This window comes from Bombina bombina, chromosome 6 (genome assembly GCF_027579735.1).
Source record: "Bombina bombina isolate aBomBom1 chromosome 6, aBomBom1.pri, whole genome shotgun sequence".
NCBI classification, from domain to species: domain Eukaryota; kingdom Metazoa; phylum Chordata; class Amphibia; order Anura; family Bombinatoridae; genus Bombina; species Bombina bombina.
This window is the reverse complement of record NC_069504.1, coordinates 881,502,257-881,523,343: the sequence shown is the minus strand read 5'-3', so window position 1 is coordinate 881,523,343 and position 21,087 is coordinate 881,502,257. Positions and strand designations below refer to the sequence as shown.

General features: G+C 41.2%; 1 protein-coding gene across 1 annotated transcript in view; it reads right to left on the bottom strand.

Annotated features, from left to right (window-relative positions):
* Positions 1 to 21,087, bottom strand: part of ACTL6B (actin like 6B) — a 100,577-nt gene that overhangs the window by 56,526 nt on the left and 22,964 nt on the right. Inside the window, exons 7-8 of the mRNA XM_053719567.1 lie at positions 19,427 to 19,533; positions 13,208 to 13,297 (exon numbers count right to left, since the gene is read on the bottom strand). Of these exons, the coding sequence (XP_053575542.1) occupies positions 13,208 to 13,297; positions 19,427 to 19,533 (197 nt within the window). The remainder of the gene's footprint in view (positions 1 to 13,207; positions 13,298 to 19,426; positions 19,534 to 21,087) is intronic.

The window sequence follows — 21,087 nt, the reverse complement described above, 5'->3', positions numbered from 1 at the left end:
GGAGTGCAGAATTATTAGGCAAGTTGTATTTTTGAGGATTAATTTTATTATTGAACAACAACCATGTTCTCAATGAACCCAAAAAACTCATTAATATCAAAGCTGAATATTTTTGGAAGTAGTTTTTAGTTTGTTTTTAGTTTTAGCTATTTTAGGGGGATATCTGTGTGTGCAGGTGACTATTACTGTGCATAATTATTAGGCAACTTAACAAAAAACAAATATATACCCATTTCAATTATTTATTTTTACCAGTGAAACCAATATAACATCTCAACATTCACAAATATACATTTCTGACATTCGAAAACAAAATAAAAACAAATCAGTGACCAATATAGCCACCTTTCTTTGCAAGGACACTCAAAAGCTTGCCATCCATGGATTCTGTCAGTGTTTTGATCTGTTCACCATCAACATTGCGTGCAGCAGCAACCACAGCCTCCCAGACACTGTTCAGAGAGGTGTACTGTTTTCCCTCCTTGTAAATCTCACATTTGATGATGGACCACAGGTTCTCAATGGGGTTCAGATCAGGTGAACAAGGAGGGCATGTCATTAGATTTTCTTCTTTTATACCCTTTCTTGCCAGCCACGCTGTGGAGTACTTGGACGCGTGTGATGGAGCATTGTCCTGCATGAAAATCATGTTTTTCTTGAAGGATGCAGACTTCTTCCTGTACCACTGCTTGAAGAAGTTGTCTTCCAGAAACTGGCAGTAGGACTGGGAGTTGAGCTTGACTCCATCCTCAACCCGAAAAGGCCCCACAAGCTCATCTTTGATGATACCAGCCCAAACCAGTACTCCACCTCCACCTTGCTGGCATCTGAGTCGGACTGGAGCTCTCTGCCCTTTACCAATGCAGCCACGGGCCCATCCATCTGGCCCATCAAGACTCACTCTCATTTCATCAGTCCATAAAACCTTAGAAAAATCAGTCTTGAGATATTTCTTGGCCCAGTCTTGACGTTTCAGCTTGTGTGTCTTGTTCAGTGGTGGTCGTCTTTCAGCCTTTCTTACCTTGGCCATGTCTCTGAGTATTGCACACCTTGTGCTTTTGGGCACTCCAGTGATGTTGCAGCTCTGAAATATGGCCAAACTGGTGGCAAGTGGCATCTTGGCAGCTGCACGCTTGACTTTTCTCAGTTCATGGGCAGTTATTTTGCGCCTTGGTTTTTCCACACGCTTCTTGCGACCCTGTTGACTATTTTGAATGAAACGCTTGATTGTTCGATGATCACGCTTCAGAAGCTTTGCAATTTTAAGAGTGCTGCATCCCTCTGCAAGATATCTCACTATTTTTGACTTTTCTGAGCCTGTCAAGTCCTTCTTTTGACCCATTTTGCCAAAGGAAAAGAAGTTGCCTAATAATTATGCACACCTGATATAGGGTGTTGATGTCATTAGACCACACCCCTTCTCATTACAGAGATACACATCACCTAATATGCTTAATTGGTAGTAGGCTTTCGAGCCTATACAGCTTGGAGTAAGACAACATGCATAAAGAGGATGATGTGGTCAAAATACTAATTTGCCTAATAATTCTGCACTCCCTGTATATATATACACATATAAGGAAGGTGTGCAATACAGAATATATATATATATATATACACATATAAGGAAGGTGTGCAATACAGTATATATATATATATATATATATATATATATATATACATATAAGGAAGGTGTGCAATACAGAATATATATATATATATATATATATATATATAAGGAAGGTGTGCAATACAGAATATATATATATATACACATATAAGGAAGGTGTGCAATACAGAATATATATATATATATATATACACATATAAGGAAGGTGTGCAATACAGAATATATATATATACACATATAAGGAAGGTGTGCAATACAGAATATATATATATATATACACATATAAGGAAGGTGTGCAATACAGAATATATATATATATATACACATATAAGGAAGGTGTGCAATACAGAATATATATATATATATATATACACACATATAAGGAAGGTGTGCAATCCAGAATATATATACAGTATATATATATATATATACACATATAAATATAATTTTTGTAACAGCAATATAAAGTTATTTCACAGCATCACAGCATTTGCAGTATTTTTATATAATACATACATTATTCTTATGTTTTCACTATGTCTTTTTAACCATCTTCATTTAGAAGTGATGTTACAATCGTCATATCCGCAGCTTATGATGTAGCCTATGGCATTTTCAAATTGATTAAAATACATTGCAATATGAATGTAAATATTTCTCTCACATTCTATACAGGCAGCACGTACAATAATGTTCCTCACAACTGAACTAAATAGTCTCCCAACTAATTAGTAAGGAATAAAAAACATGCAGAAAACTTTGCTCGTTCCCATTGAAGACGCGTCCTTCTACCTTTAGGCCTCTATTTAACAAGGTCTGGCGGACCTGATCCCACAGTGCGGATCAGGTCCGCCAGACCTTGTTGAATACGGAGAGCAATACGCTCTCCGTATTCAGCATTGCACCAGCAGCTCACAAGATTGATTTCGGGTTGATTTCCGGCGATGTCTGCCTGCCTGCTCAGAGCAGGCGGACAGGTTATGGAGCAGCGGCCTTTGTGACCATTCAGAGCTTGATAGATAGGCCCCAATGCCTTTAGTTCTAGTTTCCACCTGCTGGGAGATGGCAGAGGTTATTGCAGCTCCTTTCCTAAGAAGATTTGGTTTGGTAGAAAAATAAGATTTATCTTTATGAGTATTTTAAAAGTGCTTTGAAAACAAGACCATTGGCTCTGTAAGGTATGAAAGTCAACATTAAATGTTCATGGTTCAGAAAGATAATACAGTTTTAAGATAAGATCAATTTACTTTTTTTAACAAACGCACTTAAAGGACCACTCAGTGCAGTAGAATTGTATAATTAACAAGTGTTTAATAAAAAGACAAGGCAATAACACCTAATCCGAATTTCAAATAAACAGTAAATTTATTTTTTCTCCCATTTTCCAGCCCCCTGTATCATGTGACAAACATCAGCCAATCACAGATTAGTATACGTGTACCCTGCGAGCACATGCTCAGGAGTGTGCATATAAAAAGACTGTGCAAAATTTGATAATGGAAGTAAATAGGAAAGTGTCTTAAAACTGCTGCTCTATCTGAATCATAAAAGTTTATTTATACTTGAGTGTCCCTTTAATTCGCTTGGTATCCATTTTTGAAAAGCATTCCTAGGTAGGCTCAGGAGCAGCAATGCACTCCTGAGCGCTACCTGGTGATAGGTGGCTGTGCACATAAGCTTCATGTCATTGGTTCACCAGATGTGTTTAGCTAGCTCCCAGTTAAAATTGATAACTGAAGGAAATTGAAGGGTTCCATAAAGTGCATGCTCTATCTGAACCATGGAAGTTTAATTTTGACTTTTTATGTACTTTTATGAGGGGTATGAAGTGCAGTTATGCTCAGTGACCACAAAGTACAGGTGTACCACGGAGATATTCCAGGTTTGGTTCCAGACATCACAATAAAGCAAATATAGCAATAAAGTAAGTCACACTATTTGTTCCCCAGTGCATATAACAGTTATATTTACCCTATACTGTAGTCTATTAAGTGTGCAATAGCATTATGTCTAAAAAACAATGTACATACCTCAATTAAAAAATACTTTATTGCTAAAAAATGCTAACTATCATCTGAGCCTTCAGCGAGTCCTTATCTTTTTGCTGGTAGTGTTTGTGTGGGTGTATATATCTGAATGTATGTGTTTATATGTGTTGGAAAATGTCGCAGATAGACTTGCTCGATACAGGGTTGCCACAAACCTTCAATTTGCAAAAAGGGTAATAGCAGTTTCAACTCTCAGCAATTTAAAGTATAGGGCTTCCTCCCATTTATCCACCTGGTGAACATAGTAGAGTTTTTATAAATTGCACTGGACATCATGATATCATCAGTTGCAACAGTCAACATTCCCCCAGAGAAGTCCAATGTCTTTTCTGGTCAAGTGATGTCTCTTTTGGTGGAGCAATAGGAAGGACTCATTTCTTAAATGGGAAAATCTGCATGAACTCAAGATGGAAATGATACCTATAGGTGCCAGATTAGGGTGCATTTCCCACATTTATGTTAGGTTAGCTTCAAAGTATAGAAAGTAAAACCTCCACTTATTACTGCAAGAGACACTGGCAGCAGCAGGTTGCCCAAAGTGATGGTAGGAGGAAAGAAAACAGCTGATGCGTTTCGGCTACTCGGCCGTAATCTTAGCTGATCAGCTAAGATTACGGCCGAGTAGCCGAAACGCGTCAGCTGTTTTCTTTCCTCCTACCATCACTTTGGGCAACCTGCTGCTGCCACTGTCTCTTGCAGTAATAAGTGGAGGTTTTACTTTCTATGTATTACTACCTTTAAACGTACAGCGTTATCTATGGAATAAATGCTGTATCACACATCAACCAGTGCTCCTGTCTATTCATTGTGCAGCAAGAGTTAATTGGATTCCCTTGCAGTGAGCACGGATGTAGGGACTCCCCAGGTGGAGTGCCTCCTCCCCCCTTTAACTTTGGATTGGACGCCTATACTCACACCTGTTTGTGACGTCTGGAGACACTAGCCGCACGCATCGGAAGAGGTTACACAGCTGATTTGACTCGAGGAGTTCGGAATCCCAGGCTAACGAGAGAAAGTCCTGTCGGCTGACAAGCCGATAGAGCCCCAAGTCCTGAGGTCAGACCGGAAACGGATCAGCCTTGAAGAAACACTCGTACATGGTCGGATGCGGTAAGTCGGCTAGTTACAAGGTCGCCAAGTTTTACATTGCATTGTATATTGTGTGGGACTTTTTGCATTTTGAAGGTTAGCTTCAAAGCCATGTGCAGATTTAGGTATATCATTTGACTACGATGAAACCTGTCAGGCCCGGACTGGCCATAGGGCATACAGGGCAATCTTAAATGGGCCTTGCTGCTATATATCACCCTCTCTTAATATGGGAAATAATAGGAAACCTGTTAGTCTGGCTATTTTGTAAAGCAGAACGTACATTTTCTGGCTGTTAAGCAGAGGAGCCGCAGGACAAGATATCCGCTGTATTATAGCTATCTAGATGACAGAGGTCTAACTGATGTGAGCTGCTCCACCTTTAAATGCTCGGGCCTATTTTTGGCCTTAGTCCTGAAACCTGTAGAAGTCTTTTGATCATGGATGTAAAATGTAAAGACACTACCAGTCATAGGCATACAGGGGGTACAAAACTAAGAGACATCCTCAGTGGCCAATGGTGCTTAATAAACAAAACTAGGAGAATGTCAGGTGACTTTATGCAGCTACATTTGAGCATGCAGAATGATAAAGACATTCTTTTGTCAAAGCTGTATATAATACAAATTCAAACATTATTTTATAGGAGCAAATTAGACAATCAAAATCCGTTTTTGCCCTTCATCTAGGACAAGAAGAAATGTTTTAGAATATATGGTAACACAATTCATTTGTTCTGCAATTCTTCCCCATGAAAGCTAGGGAAGCAGCCATCACTATTTATTGCACTAATAATGTCAGTTAACGCGAGAATGTCATTATATAACCTGGTCATCTATGCCCACATTCATGCCACCACAGTAAGTGCATACACTAATGTAGTACTTGGGTTAAAAAGTTAAAAACAGCAGTTCAAAAGCTTTTTCTCAGCAAGTGATAGAGTTAGCCTAGATATAGACTTGACTGTTATGATTCATTTTATGTGCTGTCATGATAGAATATCAGGGAAAATGATTTATTTTATCCACCTAATCGCTCTCTTTAGATCTCCGCTTCTCTGCACAAGAACTTTATGTGGAGATATAGATGAATACATTACCCTTGTGATAAGTGCTCTTCCAATCACATATGCAAGCAAACAATTATACATATACACAAACAAGTCCCATATTTAAAGGGACATTCCAACAAAAATTGGAATCCAGGTGGATGCATATCAGTTGTGAATAGAAGCATTTTTGTAATATACATGCATTAGCAAAAGTGCTTCTAATAAAAGCTATAGCTGGTTCAAAAGTGTATTTAAGTATGCACAGTGCACCAGCATTTTAAACACAGCACTTGATCAGAGAGCCTAAGGTGCTTGTACCATGTGGTAATGACTCAATTTGCTAATTGCTGACATGATACAAGCCCCACTGGTGCTCTGAGCAGCTGCAGTAATTAAAATACTGGAGCATTGAGAATATGTAGCTATGTTTCACATGCACGTGCAGAGCAAAATGTTAGCACTAAAACAGTGATAACTTTCACTAGAAGCATTTTTGCTAACATGTATATTGCAAATATGTTTCTATTCAAATATAAAATTCATCTATATGCATTTACATTTTCACTGGAATGTCCCTTTAATACTGACAGTACTTACACAAAGCCAGCAAAAGAACAATGTTTACAAAATCAGATTGATGATTACACTTGTATGTCCCTTTAAGTGAAAAGTTCATTTAGATGCATATTTAAGTTATCAATATTGCATCATATTTTATTTTCTCCTTGACATTTATATTGGTTGAGTGTGTGTTTGTGCCCTCCACTCCCATAAAAAGCTGAGGAAAGGCTTCTTCTAGTTTTTTTTTTACACATTTACTCAATCAAGTGTAATGAAAACCAGATGTTCCTGCTATATTGTACTAGTGCCTTGATTCTAACAGATAGGAACGCCATAGAAAGGAAGCCAAAAAACTGTTTTTTAACATACAATGTAATTGCTGGGCACAGATACAGTAGCAGGGTTAATACTCAATATTCTATTGTTTCCCTCCGGTACCTGCAGCTCTCTTTAAGGCTGTTTTATTAATTTAACATAACATTTGTGGCTAGGTATTAGGGACTCAGGAAGTTGAAGGGTCTGTAACTGTTTTGTGGGTGGGGCTGTCATGGGAGTGGATGGGGTCACAAGTGAATAGTAGGGTCACGGGTATGTCTGGTTCGTTGGTGGGTAAATAGTAGGGTCATGGGCATGTCTGGTTGGTTGGTGGGCGTGTCTGCTCTGTTTGTGGGCGTGTCTGGGCTGCCTATGGGTGGGGCTAAGGATAATTCTACAAATAAAGATTTATGGCTGTCTCAAAGGGACTGCAGGACAGAGCTTAGAATTAGGCACCTTCCCTCTCAGTTGTGAGGTCTGTTTTATCCCTTCTTTCTGCACATGTATTCTTGCACTCTGTGACAGAATCCGTGCGCATTCACAGATCAATCGCATTGCTGCATTGTTGCCATTTGTACTATGCACTTCAATTTAGCTAAAACAACAGAGCGTGAAAACTTTACATTTTTGCATTTTTTTCCCAGCAGTTGAAAAGTTACATAACAAATATAAAATGCCCTCAGGAATAATATAGAGCAATGCGGCAAAAATGCACAGCTTTGTCTCTATGTAGCAGTTCTCTGGCACTTCCTAAAGGTACTTTGTGAGGGCTAAACATAGAAATCTGCAGAGTCACTAGTGCACAATTACATGTTCTAATGAATTATAGCATGTAACTTTTTGCTTTAAAGGGACATAATACACTAAATAAATGCTAGATAGGATGATGCATTCAAAGAAAAGATTAGACTGAGAATAATATGTAGATGTATTTTTAAAGTTTCATTAACTGTTTAAATAATGACAAAATAAGTGTAAAGTTTTAGTGTATATAAAACAATATGAGCTGCCATGTTGTAACTTAGGTTATTTTCTCTGCTTTGGCCAATTAGAGACAATTATAAATAGGTCACTAGAGTGGGCAGCCAATGACTGTGTGGAATATAACAGTGTTCTGCACTTCCATTTCTTACAGGAACTGAAAAGCTCACAATTTCAGAAAGGAATTACACGAAAAGGGGACAAAATAAGTAGAAGGATATTGCAAATTTTTTTTTTTTACATGTACGATTTATCATTTTATATTACCATTTCAAAGTGTTTAATATCCCTTTAATGGCATTTTAAGCTCCAAGGTGGCAGCATATTTTCTGAATATGTGGGGCTTCACTTACTGGTACTTGTAAGGAGATAAAATAAGTTAACTGCTTATAAGATAGCTGCAGGAACAGGATGAAAAACATAATTTATGCTTACCTGATAAATTTATTTCTCTTGAAGTGTGTTCAGTCCACGGGTCATCCATTACTTATGGAATATATCTCTTCCTAACAGGAAGCTGCAAGAGGATCACCCAGCAGAGCTGCTACATAGCTCCTCCCCTCACATGTCATATTCAGTCATTCGACCAAAGCAGACGAGAAAGGAGAAACCATAGGGTGCAGTGGTGACTGGAGTTTAATTAAAATTTAGGTCTGCCTTAAAGACAGGGCGGGCCGTGGACTGACTACACTACAAGAGAAATAAATTTATCAGGTAAGCATAAATTATGTTTTCTCTTGTTAAGTGTAGTCAGTCCACGGATCATCCATTACTTATGGAATACCAATACCAAAGCTAAAGTACACGGATGAAGGGAGGGACAAGGCAGGAACATTAAACAGAAGGAACCACTGCCTGAAGTACCTTTCTCCCAAAAATAGCCTCCGAAGAAGCAAAAGTGTCAAATTTGTAAAATTTTGAAAAGGTGTGAAGCGAAGACCAAGTCGCAGCCTTGCAAATCTGTTCAACAGAGGCCTCATTTTTAAAGGCCCAGGTGGAAGCCACAGCTCTAGTAGAATGAGCTGTAATCCTTTCAGGAGGCTGCTGTCCAGCAGTCTCATAGGCTAAACGTATTATGCTACGAAGCCAAAAGGAGAGAGAGGTAGCCGAAGCCTTTTGACCTCTTCTCTGTCCAGAGTAAACGACAAACAGGGAAGAAGTTTGACGAAAATCTTTAGTTGCCTGCAAATAGAACTTCAGGGCACGGACTACGTCCAAATTATGCAAAAGTCGTTCCTTCTTTGAAGAAGGGTTAGGACACAGTGATGGAACAACAATTTCTTGATTGATATTCCTGTTAGTAACTACCTTAGGTAAGAACCCAGGTTTAGTACGCAGAACTACCTTGTCTGAATGAAAAATCAGATAAGGAGAATCACAACGTAAGGCAGATAACTCAGAGACTCTTCGAGCCGAGGAAATAGCCATCAAAAACAAAACTTTCCAGGATAACAGCTTGATATCAATGGAATGAAGGGGTTCAAACGGAACACCCTGTAAAACGTTAAGAACTAAGTTCAAATGGAACGCCTTGAAGAACATTAAGAACTAAGTTTAAGCTCCACGGCGGAGCAACAGTCTTAAACACAGGCTTAATCCTAGTTAAAGCCTGACAAAAAGCCTGAACGTCTGAAACTTCAGCCAGACGTTTGTGTAGAAGAATAGACAGAGCAGAAATCTGTCCCTTTAACGAACTAGCAGATAAGCCCTTTTCTAAACCCTCTTGTAGAAAAGACAATATCCTAGGAATCCTAACCTTACTCCATGAGTAACTCTTGGATTCGCACCAATATAAATATTTACGCCATATCTTATGGTAAATTTTTCTGGTAACAGGCTTCCTAGCCTGTATTAAGGTATCAATAACCGACTCCGAGAAGCCACGCTTTGATAGAATCAAGCGTTCAATCTCCATGCAGTCAGCCTCAGAGAAATTAGATTTGGATGTTTGAAAGGACCCTGAATTAGAAGGTCCTGTCTCAGAGGCAGAGACCACGGTGGACAGGACGACATGTCCACTAGGTCTGCATACCAGGTCCTGCGTGGCCACGCAGGCGCTATCAAAATCACCGAAGCTCTCTCCTGTTTGATCTTGGCAATCAAACAAGGAAGCATCGGGAATGGTGGAAACACATAAGCCATGTTGAAGACCCAAGGGGCTGTCAGAGCATCTATCAGCACCGCTCCCGGGTCCCTGGACCTGGATCCGTAACAAGGAAGCTTGGCGTTCTGGCGAGACGCCATGAGATCCAGATCTGGTTTGCCCCAACGAAGAATCAGTTGAGCAAAGACCTCCGGATGAAGTTCCCACTCCCCCGGATGAAAAGTCTGGCGACTTAGAAAATCCGCCTCCCAGTTCTCTACGCCTGGGATGTAAATCGCTGACAGGTGGCAAGAGTGAGACTCTGCCCAGCGAATTATCTTTGAGACTTCCAACATCGCTAGGGAACTTCTGGTTCCCCCTTGATGGTTGATGTAAGCCACAGTCGTGATGTTGTCTGACTGAAATCTGATGAACCTCAGAGTTGCTAACTGAGGCCAAGCTAGGAGAGCATTGAATATTGCTCTTAATTCCAGAATATTTATTGGGAGGAGTTTCTCCTCCTGAGTCCATAATCCCTGAGCTTTCAGGGAGTTCCAGACTGCGCCCCAGCCTAGAAGGCTGGCGTCTGTTGTTACAATCGTCCAATCTGGCCTGCGAAAGGTCATCCCCTTGGACAGATGTGGCCGAGAGAGCCACCATAGAAGAGAATCTCTGGTCTCTTGATCCAGACTTAGTAGGGGGGACAAATCTGAGTAATCCCCGTTCCACTGACTTAGCATGCACAATTGCAGCGGTCTGAGATGCAGGCGCGCAAATGGTACTATGTCCATTGCCGCTACCATTAAGCCGATTACTTCCATGCACTGAGCTACTGACGGGTGTGGAATGGAATGAAGGACACGGCAAGCATTTAGAAGTTTTGATAACCTGGCCTCTGTCAGGTAAATTTTCATCTCTACAGAATCTATAAGAGTCCCTAGAAAGGGAACTCTTGTAAGTGGTAATAGAGAACTCTTTTCCACGTTCACCTTCCACCCATGCGACCTCAGAAATGCCAGAACTATCTCTGTATGAGACTTGGCAGTTTGAAAACTTGACGCTTGTATCAGAATGTCGTCTAGGTACGGAGTCACCGCTATGCCTCGCGGTCTTAGTACCGCCAGAAGTGAGCCCAGAACTTTTGTAAAGATTCTTGGAGCCGTAGCTAATCCGAAGGGAAGAGCTACAAACTGGTAATGCCTGTCTAGGAAAGCAAATCTTAGGTACCGATAATGATCCTTGTGAATCGGTATGTGAAGGTAGGCATCCTTTAAATCCACTGTGGTCATGTACTGACCCTCTTGGATCATGGGAAGGATGGTTCGAATAGTTTCCATTTTGAATGATGGAACTCTTAGAAATTTGTTTAGGATTTTTAAGTCCAAGATTGGTCTGACGGTTCCCTCTTTCTTGGGAACCACAAATAGATTTGAATAGAATCCCTGCCCGTGTTCCGTCCGCGGAACTGGGTGAATCACCCCCATTAGTAAAAGGTCTTGTACACAGCGTAGAAACGCCTCTTTCTTTATTTGGTTTGCTGATAACCTTGAAAGATGAAATCTCCCTCGTGGAGGAGAAGTTTTGAAGTCCAGGAGATATCCCTGAGATATGATCTCTAATGCCCAGGGATCCTGGACATCTCTTGCCCAAGCCTGGGCGAAGAGAGAAAGTCTGCCCCCCACTAGATCCGTTTCCGGATAGGGGGCCCTCTCTTCATGCTGTCTTGGAGGCAGCAGCAGGTTTCTTGGCCTGCTTGCCCTTGTTCCAGGACTGGTTAACTGAACGGGAGGCGAAGGTACTGACACGTGAGGAGAGTTAGTCGGCATAACTTCCCCCTCGTTGTCTGGTGATAATTTCTTTACATGTAAAGATTGACTTTTATTTAAAGTAGCATCAATGCAATTAGTACATAAATTTCTATTGGGCTCCACATTGGCCTTTAAACATAGTGAACAAAGAGATTCATCTGTGTCAGACATGTTTAAACAGACTAGCAATGAGACTAGCAAGCTTGGAAATACTTTTCTAAATAAATTTACAAGCAATATAAAAAACGCTACTGTGCCTTTAAGAAGCACAAAAAGCTGTCACAGTTGAAATAACAATGAAGCAAAATAGTTATAGCAACCAATTTTTCACAGTAAATGTATTAAGTTAGCAAAAAATTGCACCCACCAGCAAATGGATGATTAACCCCTTAATACCCAAAAACGGATTAACAATTTAATAATTAACGTTTTTCTCACAGTCAAAACACACTGTCACAGGTCTGCTGTGACTGATTACCTCCCTCAAAATAAATTTTGAAGACCCCTGAGCTCTCTAGAGACGATCTGGATCATGGAGGATGAAGTAGACAGATTGTGACTGAATTTTTACTGCGCAAAAAAGCGCTAAAATAGGCCCCTCCCACTCATATTACAACAGTGGGGAAGCTCAGAAAACTGTTTCTATGCAGAAAACAAAGATGGCCATGTGGTAAAAATCATGCCCCAATAAGTTTTATCACCAAGTACCTCACAAAAAACGATTAACATGCCAGGAAACGTTTTAAACATACATTTGAAAAGTTATGAATTGTTATTAATAAGCCTGCTACCAGTCGCTTTTACTGCAGTTAAGGCTCATACATTATTTCAGTATTAACAGTATTTTCAGAGTCAATTCCATTCCTTAGAAAAATACATTCAGTGTACACACTCTCATCAGCCTAATACCAGTCGCTATCACTGCATTTAAGGCTGAACTTACTTTACATTGGTATCAGCAGTATTTTCTCAGTCAATTCCATTCCTCAGAAAAATAATTACTGCACATACCTCATTTGCAGGGGGGCCCTGCATGCTATTCCCCTTCTCTGAAGTTACCTCACTCCTCAGATGAGAACAGCCAGTGGATCTTAGTTACGTCTGCTAAGATCATAGAAAACGCAGGCAGATTCTTCTTCTAATGCTGCCTGAGAATAAACAGCACACTCCGGTGCCATTTAAAATAACAAACTTTTGATTGTAGAAATAAACTAAGTTAAAAAAACACCACAGACCTCTCACAGCGACCTATCTAGTTAGGCTGCAAGAGAATGACTGAATATGACATGTGAGGGGAGGAGCTATGTAGCAGCCTGCTGGGTGATCCTCTTGCAGCTTCCTGTTAGGAAGAGATATATTCCATAAGTAATGGATGACCCGTGGACTGACTACACTTAACAAGAGAAAGCGGTAGTATGTTGAGTAGTAACCCTGTTACTGTAGTTGTACCCAGCAGTTTAATGTCCCTTTTAGTTTTCAATATCTTATGGATCTGAATATGGTCTCTTATTAATGTATCGTGTATTTATTTCATCAGTTTATCCACACATACACGCACTGTATAGTAGAGATAGAGATGAATACTTGTGTGAAAGATGCACTTCATAGCACACACACACAAGCTCACACATATACACTCACGTTGCACATGTAATTCTGCCATGACTTAGTAACATTTGGTAGTTTGTCCTTTCTTCTCCAGTTTGGGGGTGATCCCTCTCTGACAGGTTCCTACAGCAAGTAAAATAGATCAGGGACAAAAGGGGTTAAAAACAGAGAAGAGAAGATACAGAAAGTAAGAAAGAAAAAAACAGTTGTGAAAAAAACATAATTTATGCTTACCTGATAAATTCCTTTCTCCTGTAGTGTGGTCAGTCCACGGGTCATCATTACTTCTGGGATATTAACTCCTCCCCAACAGGAAGTGCAAGAGGATCACCCAGCAGAGCTGCTATATAGCTCCTCCTCTCTACGTCACACCCAGTCATTCGACCGAGAACCAACGAGAAAGGAGAAACTAAAGGGTGCAGTGGTGACTGGAGTATAATTTAAAAATTTTGACCTGCCATAAAAAACAGGGCGGGCCGTGGACTGACCACACTACAGGAGAAAGGAATTTATCAGGTAAGCATAAATTATGTTTTCTCCTGTTAAGTGTGGTCAGTCCACGGGTCATCATTACTTCTGGGATACCAATACCAAAGCTAAAGTACACGGATGACGGGAGGGACAGGCAGGATCTTTATAGGAAGGAACCACTGCCTGAAGAACCTTTCTCCCAAAAACAGCCTCCGAAGAAGCAAAAGTGTCAAATTTGTAAAATTTGGAAAAAGTATGAAGAGAAGACCAAGTTGCAGCCTTGCAAATCTGTTCAACAGAGGCCTCATTCTTAAAGGCCCAAGTGGAAGCCACAGCTCTAGTAGAATGAGCTGTAATTCTTTCAGGAGGCTGCTGTCCAGCAGTCTCATAAGCTAAACGTATTATGCTACGAAGCCAAAAAGAGAGAGAGGTAGCAGAAGCTTTTTGACCTCTCCTCTGACCAGAATAAACGACAAACAGGGAAGACGTTTGTCGAAAATCTTTAGTTGCCTGTAAATGAAATTTCAGGGCACAGACTACATCTAGATTGTGTAGAAGACGTTCCTTCTTTGAAGAAGGATTAGGACACAAAGATGGAACAACAATCTCTTGATTGATATTCCTGTTAGTGACCACCTTAGGTAAGAACCCAGGTTTAGTACGCAGAACTACCTTGTCTGAATGAAAAATCAGATAAGGAGAATCACAATGTAAGGCAGATAACTCAGAGACTCTTCGAGCCGAGGAAATAGCCATTAAAAACAGAACTTTCCAAGATAACAATTTGATATCAATGGAATGAAGGGGTTCAAACGGAACACCCTGTAAAACGTTAAGAACTAAGTTTAAACTCCATGGTGGAGCCACAGTTTTAAACACAGGCTTAATCCTGGCCAAAGCCTGACAAAAAGCCTGAACGTCTGGAACTTCTGACAGACGTTTGTGTAAAAGAATGGACAGAGCTGAGATCTGTCCCTTTAAGGAACTAGCGGATAAACCCTTTTCTAAACCTTCTTGTAGAAAAGACAATATCCTAGGAATCCTAACCTTACTCCATGAGTAACCTTTGGATTCGCACCAATATAAGTATTTACGCCATATTTTATGGTAAATCTTTCTGGTAACAGGCTTCCTAGCCTGTATTAAGGTATCAATTACTGACTCAGAAAATCCACGTTTTGATAAAATCAAGCGTTCAATTTCCAGGCAGTCAGCTTCAGAGAAATTAGATTTTGATGTTTGAAGGGACCCTGGATCAGAAGGTCCTGTCTCAGAGGCAGAGACCAAGGTGGACAGGATGACATGTCCACTAGATCTGCATACCAGGTCCTGCGTGGCCACGCAGGCGCTATTAGAATCACCGATGCTCTCTCCTGTTTGATCCTGGCAATCAATCGAGGAAGCATCGGGAAGGGTGGAAACACATAAGCTATCCCGAAAGTCCAAGGTGCTGTCAAAGCATCTACCAGGACCGCTCCCGGATCCCTGGATCTGGACCCGTAACAAGGAAGCTTGGCGTTTTGTCGAGACGCCATGAGATCTATCTCTGGTTTGCCCCAACGTCGAAGTATTTGGGCAAAGACCTCCGGATGAAGTTCCCACTCCCCCGGATGAAAAGTCTGACGACTTAGGAAATCCGCCTCCCAGTTCTCCACTCCCGGGATGTGGATTGCTGATAGGTGGCAAGAGTGAGACTCTGCCCAGCGAATTATCTTTGATACTTCCATCATCGCTAGGGAGCTTCTTGTCCCTCCTTGATGGTTGATGTAAGCTACAGTCGTGATGTTGTCCGACTGAAACCTGATGAACCCCCGAGTTATTAACTGGGGCCAAGCCAGTAGGGCATTGAGAACTGCTCTCAATTCCAGAATGTTTATTGGCAGGAGACTCTCCTCCTAAGTCCATGATCCCTGAGCCTTCAGAGAATTCCAGACAGCGCCCCAACCTAGTAGGCTGGCGTCTGTTGTTACAATTGTCCAATCTGGCCTGCTGAATGGCATCCCCCTGGACAGATGTGGCCGAGAAAGCCACCATAGAAGAGAATTTCTGGTCTCTTGATCCAGATTCAGAGTAGGGGACAAATCTGAGTAATCCCCATTCCACTGACTTAGCATGCACAATTGCAGCGGTCTGAGATGTAGGCGTGCAAAGGGTACTATGTCCATTGCCGCTACCATTAAGCCGATCACCTCCATGCATTGAGCCACTGACGGGTGTTGAATGGAATGAAGGACACGGCAAGCATTTTGAAGCTTTGATAACCTGTCTTCTGTCAGGTAGATCTTCATTTCTACAGAATCTATAAGAGTCCCCAAGAAGGGAACTCTTGTGAGTGGAAAGAGAGAACTCTTCTTCTCGTTCACCTTCCACCCATGCGACCTTAGAAATGCCAGTACTAACTCTGTATGAGACTTGGCAGTTTGAAAGCTTGAAGCTTGTATCAGAATGTCGTCTAGGTACGGAGCTACCGAAATTCCTCGCGGTCTTAGTACCGCCAGAAGAGCACCCAGAACCTTTGTGAAGATTCTTGGAGCCGTAGCCAATCCGAATGGAAGAGCTACAAACTGGTAATGCCTGTCTAGGAAGGCAAACCTTAGATACCGGTAATGATCTTTGTGAATCGGTATGTGAAGGTAAGCATCCTTTAAATCCACTGTGGTCATGTACTGACCCTTTTGGATCATGGGTAGGATTGTCCGAATAGTTTCCATTTTGAACGATGGAACTCTTAGGAATTTGTTTAGGATCTTTAAATCCAAGATTGGTCTGAAGGTTCCCTCTTTCTTGGGAACCACAAACAGATTTGAGTAAAACCCCTGTCCGTGTTCCAACCGCGGAACCGGATGGATCACTCCCATTAGTAAAAGATCTTGTACACAGCGTAGAAACGCCTCTTTCTTTATTTGGTTTGTTGACAACCCTGACAGATGAAATCTCCCTTTTGGGGGAGAGGATTTGAAGTCCAGAAGATATCCCTGAGACATGATCTCTAACGCCCAGGGATCCTGGACATCTCTTGCCCAAGCCTGGGTGAAGAGAGAAAGTCTGCCCCCCACTAGATCCGTTCCCGGATCGGGGGCCCTCAATTCATGCTGTCTTAGGGGCAGCAGCAGGTTTTCTGGCCTGCTTGCCCTTGTTCCAGGACTGTTTAGGTCTCCAGCCTTGTCTGTAGCGAGCAACAGCTCCTTCCTGTTTTGGTGCAGAGGAAGTTGATGCTGCTCCTGCCTTGAAATTACGAAAGGAACGAAAATTAGACTGTCTAGCCCTAGGTTTGGCTCTGTCTTGAGGTAGGGCATGGCCTTTACCTCCTGTAATGTCAGCGATAATTTCTTTCAAACCGGGCCCGAATAAGGTCTGCCCTTTGAAAGGTATGTTAAGTAATTTAGATTTAGAAGTAACGTCAGCTGACCAGGATTTTAGCCACAGTGCTCTGCGTGCCTGAATGGCGAATCCGGAATTCTTGGCCGTAAGTTTAGTTAAATGTACTACGGCATCTGAAACAAATGAATTAGCTAGCTTAAGTGTTTTAAGCTTGTTTGAAATCTCATCTATAGTTATTGAGTCAAGAGTCTCTTCCAGGGACTCGGACCAAAAAGCGGCCGCGGCCGTGACAGACGCAATACATGCAAGGGGTTGCAATATAAAACCTTGTTGAATAAACATTTTCTTAAGGTAACCCTCTAATTTTTTATCCATTGGATCTGAAAAGGCACAGCTATCCTCCACCGGGATAGTGGTACGCTTAGCCAGAGTAGAAACCGCTCCCTCACCTTAGGGACCGTCTGCCATAAGTCCCGTGTGGTGGCGTCTATTGGAAACATTTTTCTAAATACAGGAGGGGGGGGAAAGGGTACACCGGGCCTATCCCACTCCTTAGTAATTATCTCTGTAAGCCTCTTAGGTATAGGAAATACGTCAGTACTCGCCGGTACCGCATAGTATCTATCCAGCCTACATAATTTCTCTGGGATTGCAACGGTGTTACAATCATTCAGAGCCGCTAATACCTCGCCTAGCAGTACACAGAGGTTTTCAAGCTTAAACTTAAAATTAGAAATGTCTGGATCAGATCCGTCACCTGCAGATTGAAGCTCTCCGTCCTCATGTTCTGCATACTGTGACGCAGTATCTGACATGGCCCTATTATTATCAGCGCACTCTGTTCTCACCCCAGAGTGATCACGCTTACCTCTAAGTTCTGGTAATTTAGACAAAACTTCAGTCATAACATTAGCCATGTCCTGTAATGTGATTTGTAATGGCCGCCCTGAAATACTCGGCGCTACAATATCACGCACCTCCCGAGCGGGAGATGCAGGTACTGACACGTGAGGCGAGTTAGTCGGCATAACTCTCCCCTCGTTGTTTGGTGAATGATGTTCAATTTGTACAGATTGACTTTTATTTAAAGTAGCATCAATGCAATTAGTACATAAATTTCTATTGGGCTCCACTTTGGCTTTAGCACATATAGCACAGAGATATTCCTCTGAGTCAGACATGTTTAACACACTAGCAATTAAACTAGCAAACTTGGAAATACTTTTCAACTCAATTTACAAATAATATGAAAAACGTACTGTGCCTTTAAGAAGCACAGAAAAAAGTTATGACAGTTGAGTAACAATAAACCGGAGAAACTATAAAATCAAATTCTTTCCGGTAAAAATACAATTTTAGCAAAGGATTGCCCCCATTAGCAATGGATAACTAACCCTTAAATAGCAGAAAAAATGTACAGAATATAAACGTTTTTTATCACAGTCAAAGCACAATCTCACAGGTCTGCTGTGAGTGATTACCTCCCTCAAAATAATTTTTGAAGACCCTTGAGCTCTGTAGAGACGATCCGGATCATGCAGGGAAGAAAACAGGCTTGTGACTGAATTTCTGATGCGTAGCAAAAGCGCCAAAATAGGCCCCTCCCCCTCACACACAACAGTGAGGGAGATCAGTAAACTGTTTTAAATTAAATAAAACGACCGCCAAGTGGAAAAAAACAGTGCCCAAAACAATTTTTCACCCAGTACCTCAGATAATTAAACGATTTAACATGCCAGCAAAGCGTTTAACATCAAATACATGAAGTGTCATTAGAAAGCCTGCTGCTAGTCGTTCTCACTGCAAGTTAGGCTAAAGTTTTATGCATACAGTATTATCCCAGTGAAGTGCCATTCCCCAGAATACTGAAGTGTAAATATACATACATGACAGCCTGATACCAGTTGCTACTACTGCATTTAAGGCTGAACTTACATTATATAGGTATTGGCAGTATTTTCTCAGTCAATTCCATTTCTCAGAAAATAATATGCTGCTACATACCTCTTTGCAGGTGAACCTGCCCGCTGTCCCCTGATCTGAAGTTTACCTCACTCCTCAGATGGCCGAGAACAGCAAAATGATCTTAACTACGCCGGCTAAAATCATACAAAAAACTCAGGTAGATTCTTCTTCAAATTCTACCTGAGAAGGAACAACACACTCCGGTGCTGTTTTAAAATAACAAACTTTTGATTGAAGATATAAAACTAAGTATAATCACCACAGTCCTCTCACACATCCTATCTATTAGTTGGGTGCAAGAGAATGACTGGGTGTGACGTAGAGAGGAGGAGCTATATAGCAGCTCTGCTGGGTGATCCTCTTGCACTTCCTGTTGGGGAGGAGTTAATATCCCAGAAGTAATGATGACCCGTGGACTGACCACACTTAACAGGAGAAAAACTGTTTAATTGCTGCATTTTCCCAACAGACTTTTGATTGGCTTCCCTTAATTACCTTTGATGCTATCATGTAAGGTGGGGTAATTTCAACGCCCATTTCTTGAAATAACTCTCTGCACTGCATTGTAATGAAGTCCCCAGCAAGTGGAGACTTGACAATACCTAGGGACACAAAAAGGCCTTACATTAAACTCAAAATGAAACTTTCAGGATTCAGATAGAGTACACAATAATTGTAAACCGCTTTCCAATGTACTATTATCAAAATGTGCAGAATCTTTTTTGCTATGCACACTTTATGTAGCACTAGCTCCTACTGAGCATGTGCAATAATTCACAGTATATTCATATATATGCATTTTGTGATTGGTTGATGGCTGTCACATGATGCAAGGGGAAGGAAATTTGAACTAACTTTGGGATTTTTTAGAAAAAAACCCCACTGCTTACTTGAAATTCAGACAAAGTGCATCTTCATTGTCTTTTTAAAATGCATTAGTTAATTATGCAGTTCTTCTGTATTAATAGTCCTTTAAGAGATCAGTAGCTAGGAGTCCCCTGTATATGTGTTAGGGGGAAGTTAGATTTATGCATTCTGATATTTGTGTATAAGTACCAGGGGTTTAAATAAACCTCATTGGACCTCTGGGCAGAGGCTGAGGAGAGGACTCCATTTCTACAGTGACGTTTCTGGTTGTTTGTAATCAGCAGAAGCTGAACTGGCAGCCACATAGGTGCAATAGTTTTCTGTGTGTGACTCGTCTTTTAAATGTGGTTAGTCTGTATCAGAGGATATGCACTTCCTGTAAAAATATTGTGCCAGGTTTTCTGTAGAGCACCACTGTGGTATCCTTCTTGGAAATCCTGCCATCATATTTCTAAAGACAAAGCCAAACTCTTTACAAACACTGTTTTTCAGCGGGGCATACAGAGGTGCCAGACAGAACGTAGGGGACCCTGGCACCCACCAGGCCCGACTGAAGCAAAGATGTTACTGATTGTAAAGCCAGATAGTCCCCCTAGAGCAGTGGTCACCAACCAGTGGTCCGTGGACCACTGGTGGTCCACGAGAAGATGTTGGTGGTCCTTGACACCATCAAGCAGGAATTCATATCCTCTGATGGTGTCACCCCCGTCGTGCCGCAACTCCTTACAGTGCCTAACTGGACATCAGTGAAAACCGACGGAGGTGTTAAATTACAATCTCCCTATGCACACTGCGTAGTACTGCGCAACTTGCGTAGCTAGATTGTATTTTTAACTCCTCCCGCCCAGCGCGCTGCTCAGAGTAAATTGCTTCCATTCTAAAGCCAGCAGAGGTTGGTATAGTCTTGGCTTGAAATAGTGGAATTAAAGTATATTAAAAAAAGAAAATCTAAAAAAAAAAAACCTCTCTTATATTTCATTTATTTTCTTCCCTTTACCTGTCTCTTTGTAGTATTTTTCCTAATTCCTTCAGATGGACTTACATCACTGTTGGTCTTCCTCCCCTACATCCTCTTTTTTTAAATTAAATATTAATTACTTTTCATTCTAATATTTGTATTTCACCTGAATTACAGTAATTGCCATCCAGCAGATCAGCCATACCCCACCAGTATTATAGTAATTGCCAGAAATATCAGTTGTGGTTAGCTCACATCCATTTTGAGAACTTAATTTATGACTCCGATGTCTGTCCATGATCATAAGTAGTTTTGAATAATTCCTAACTGG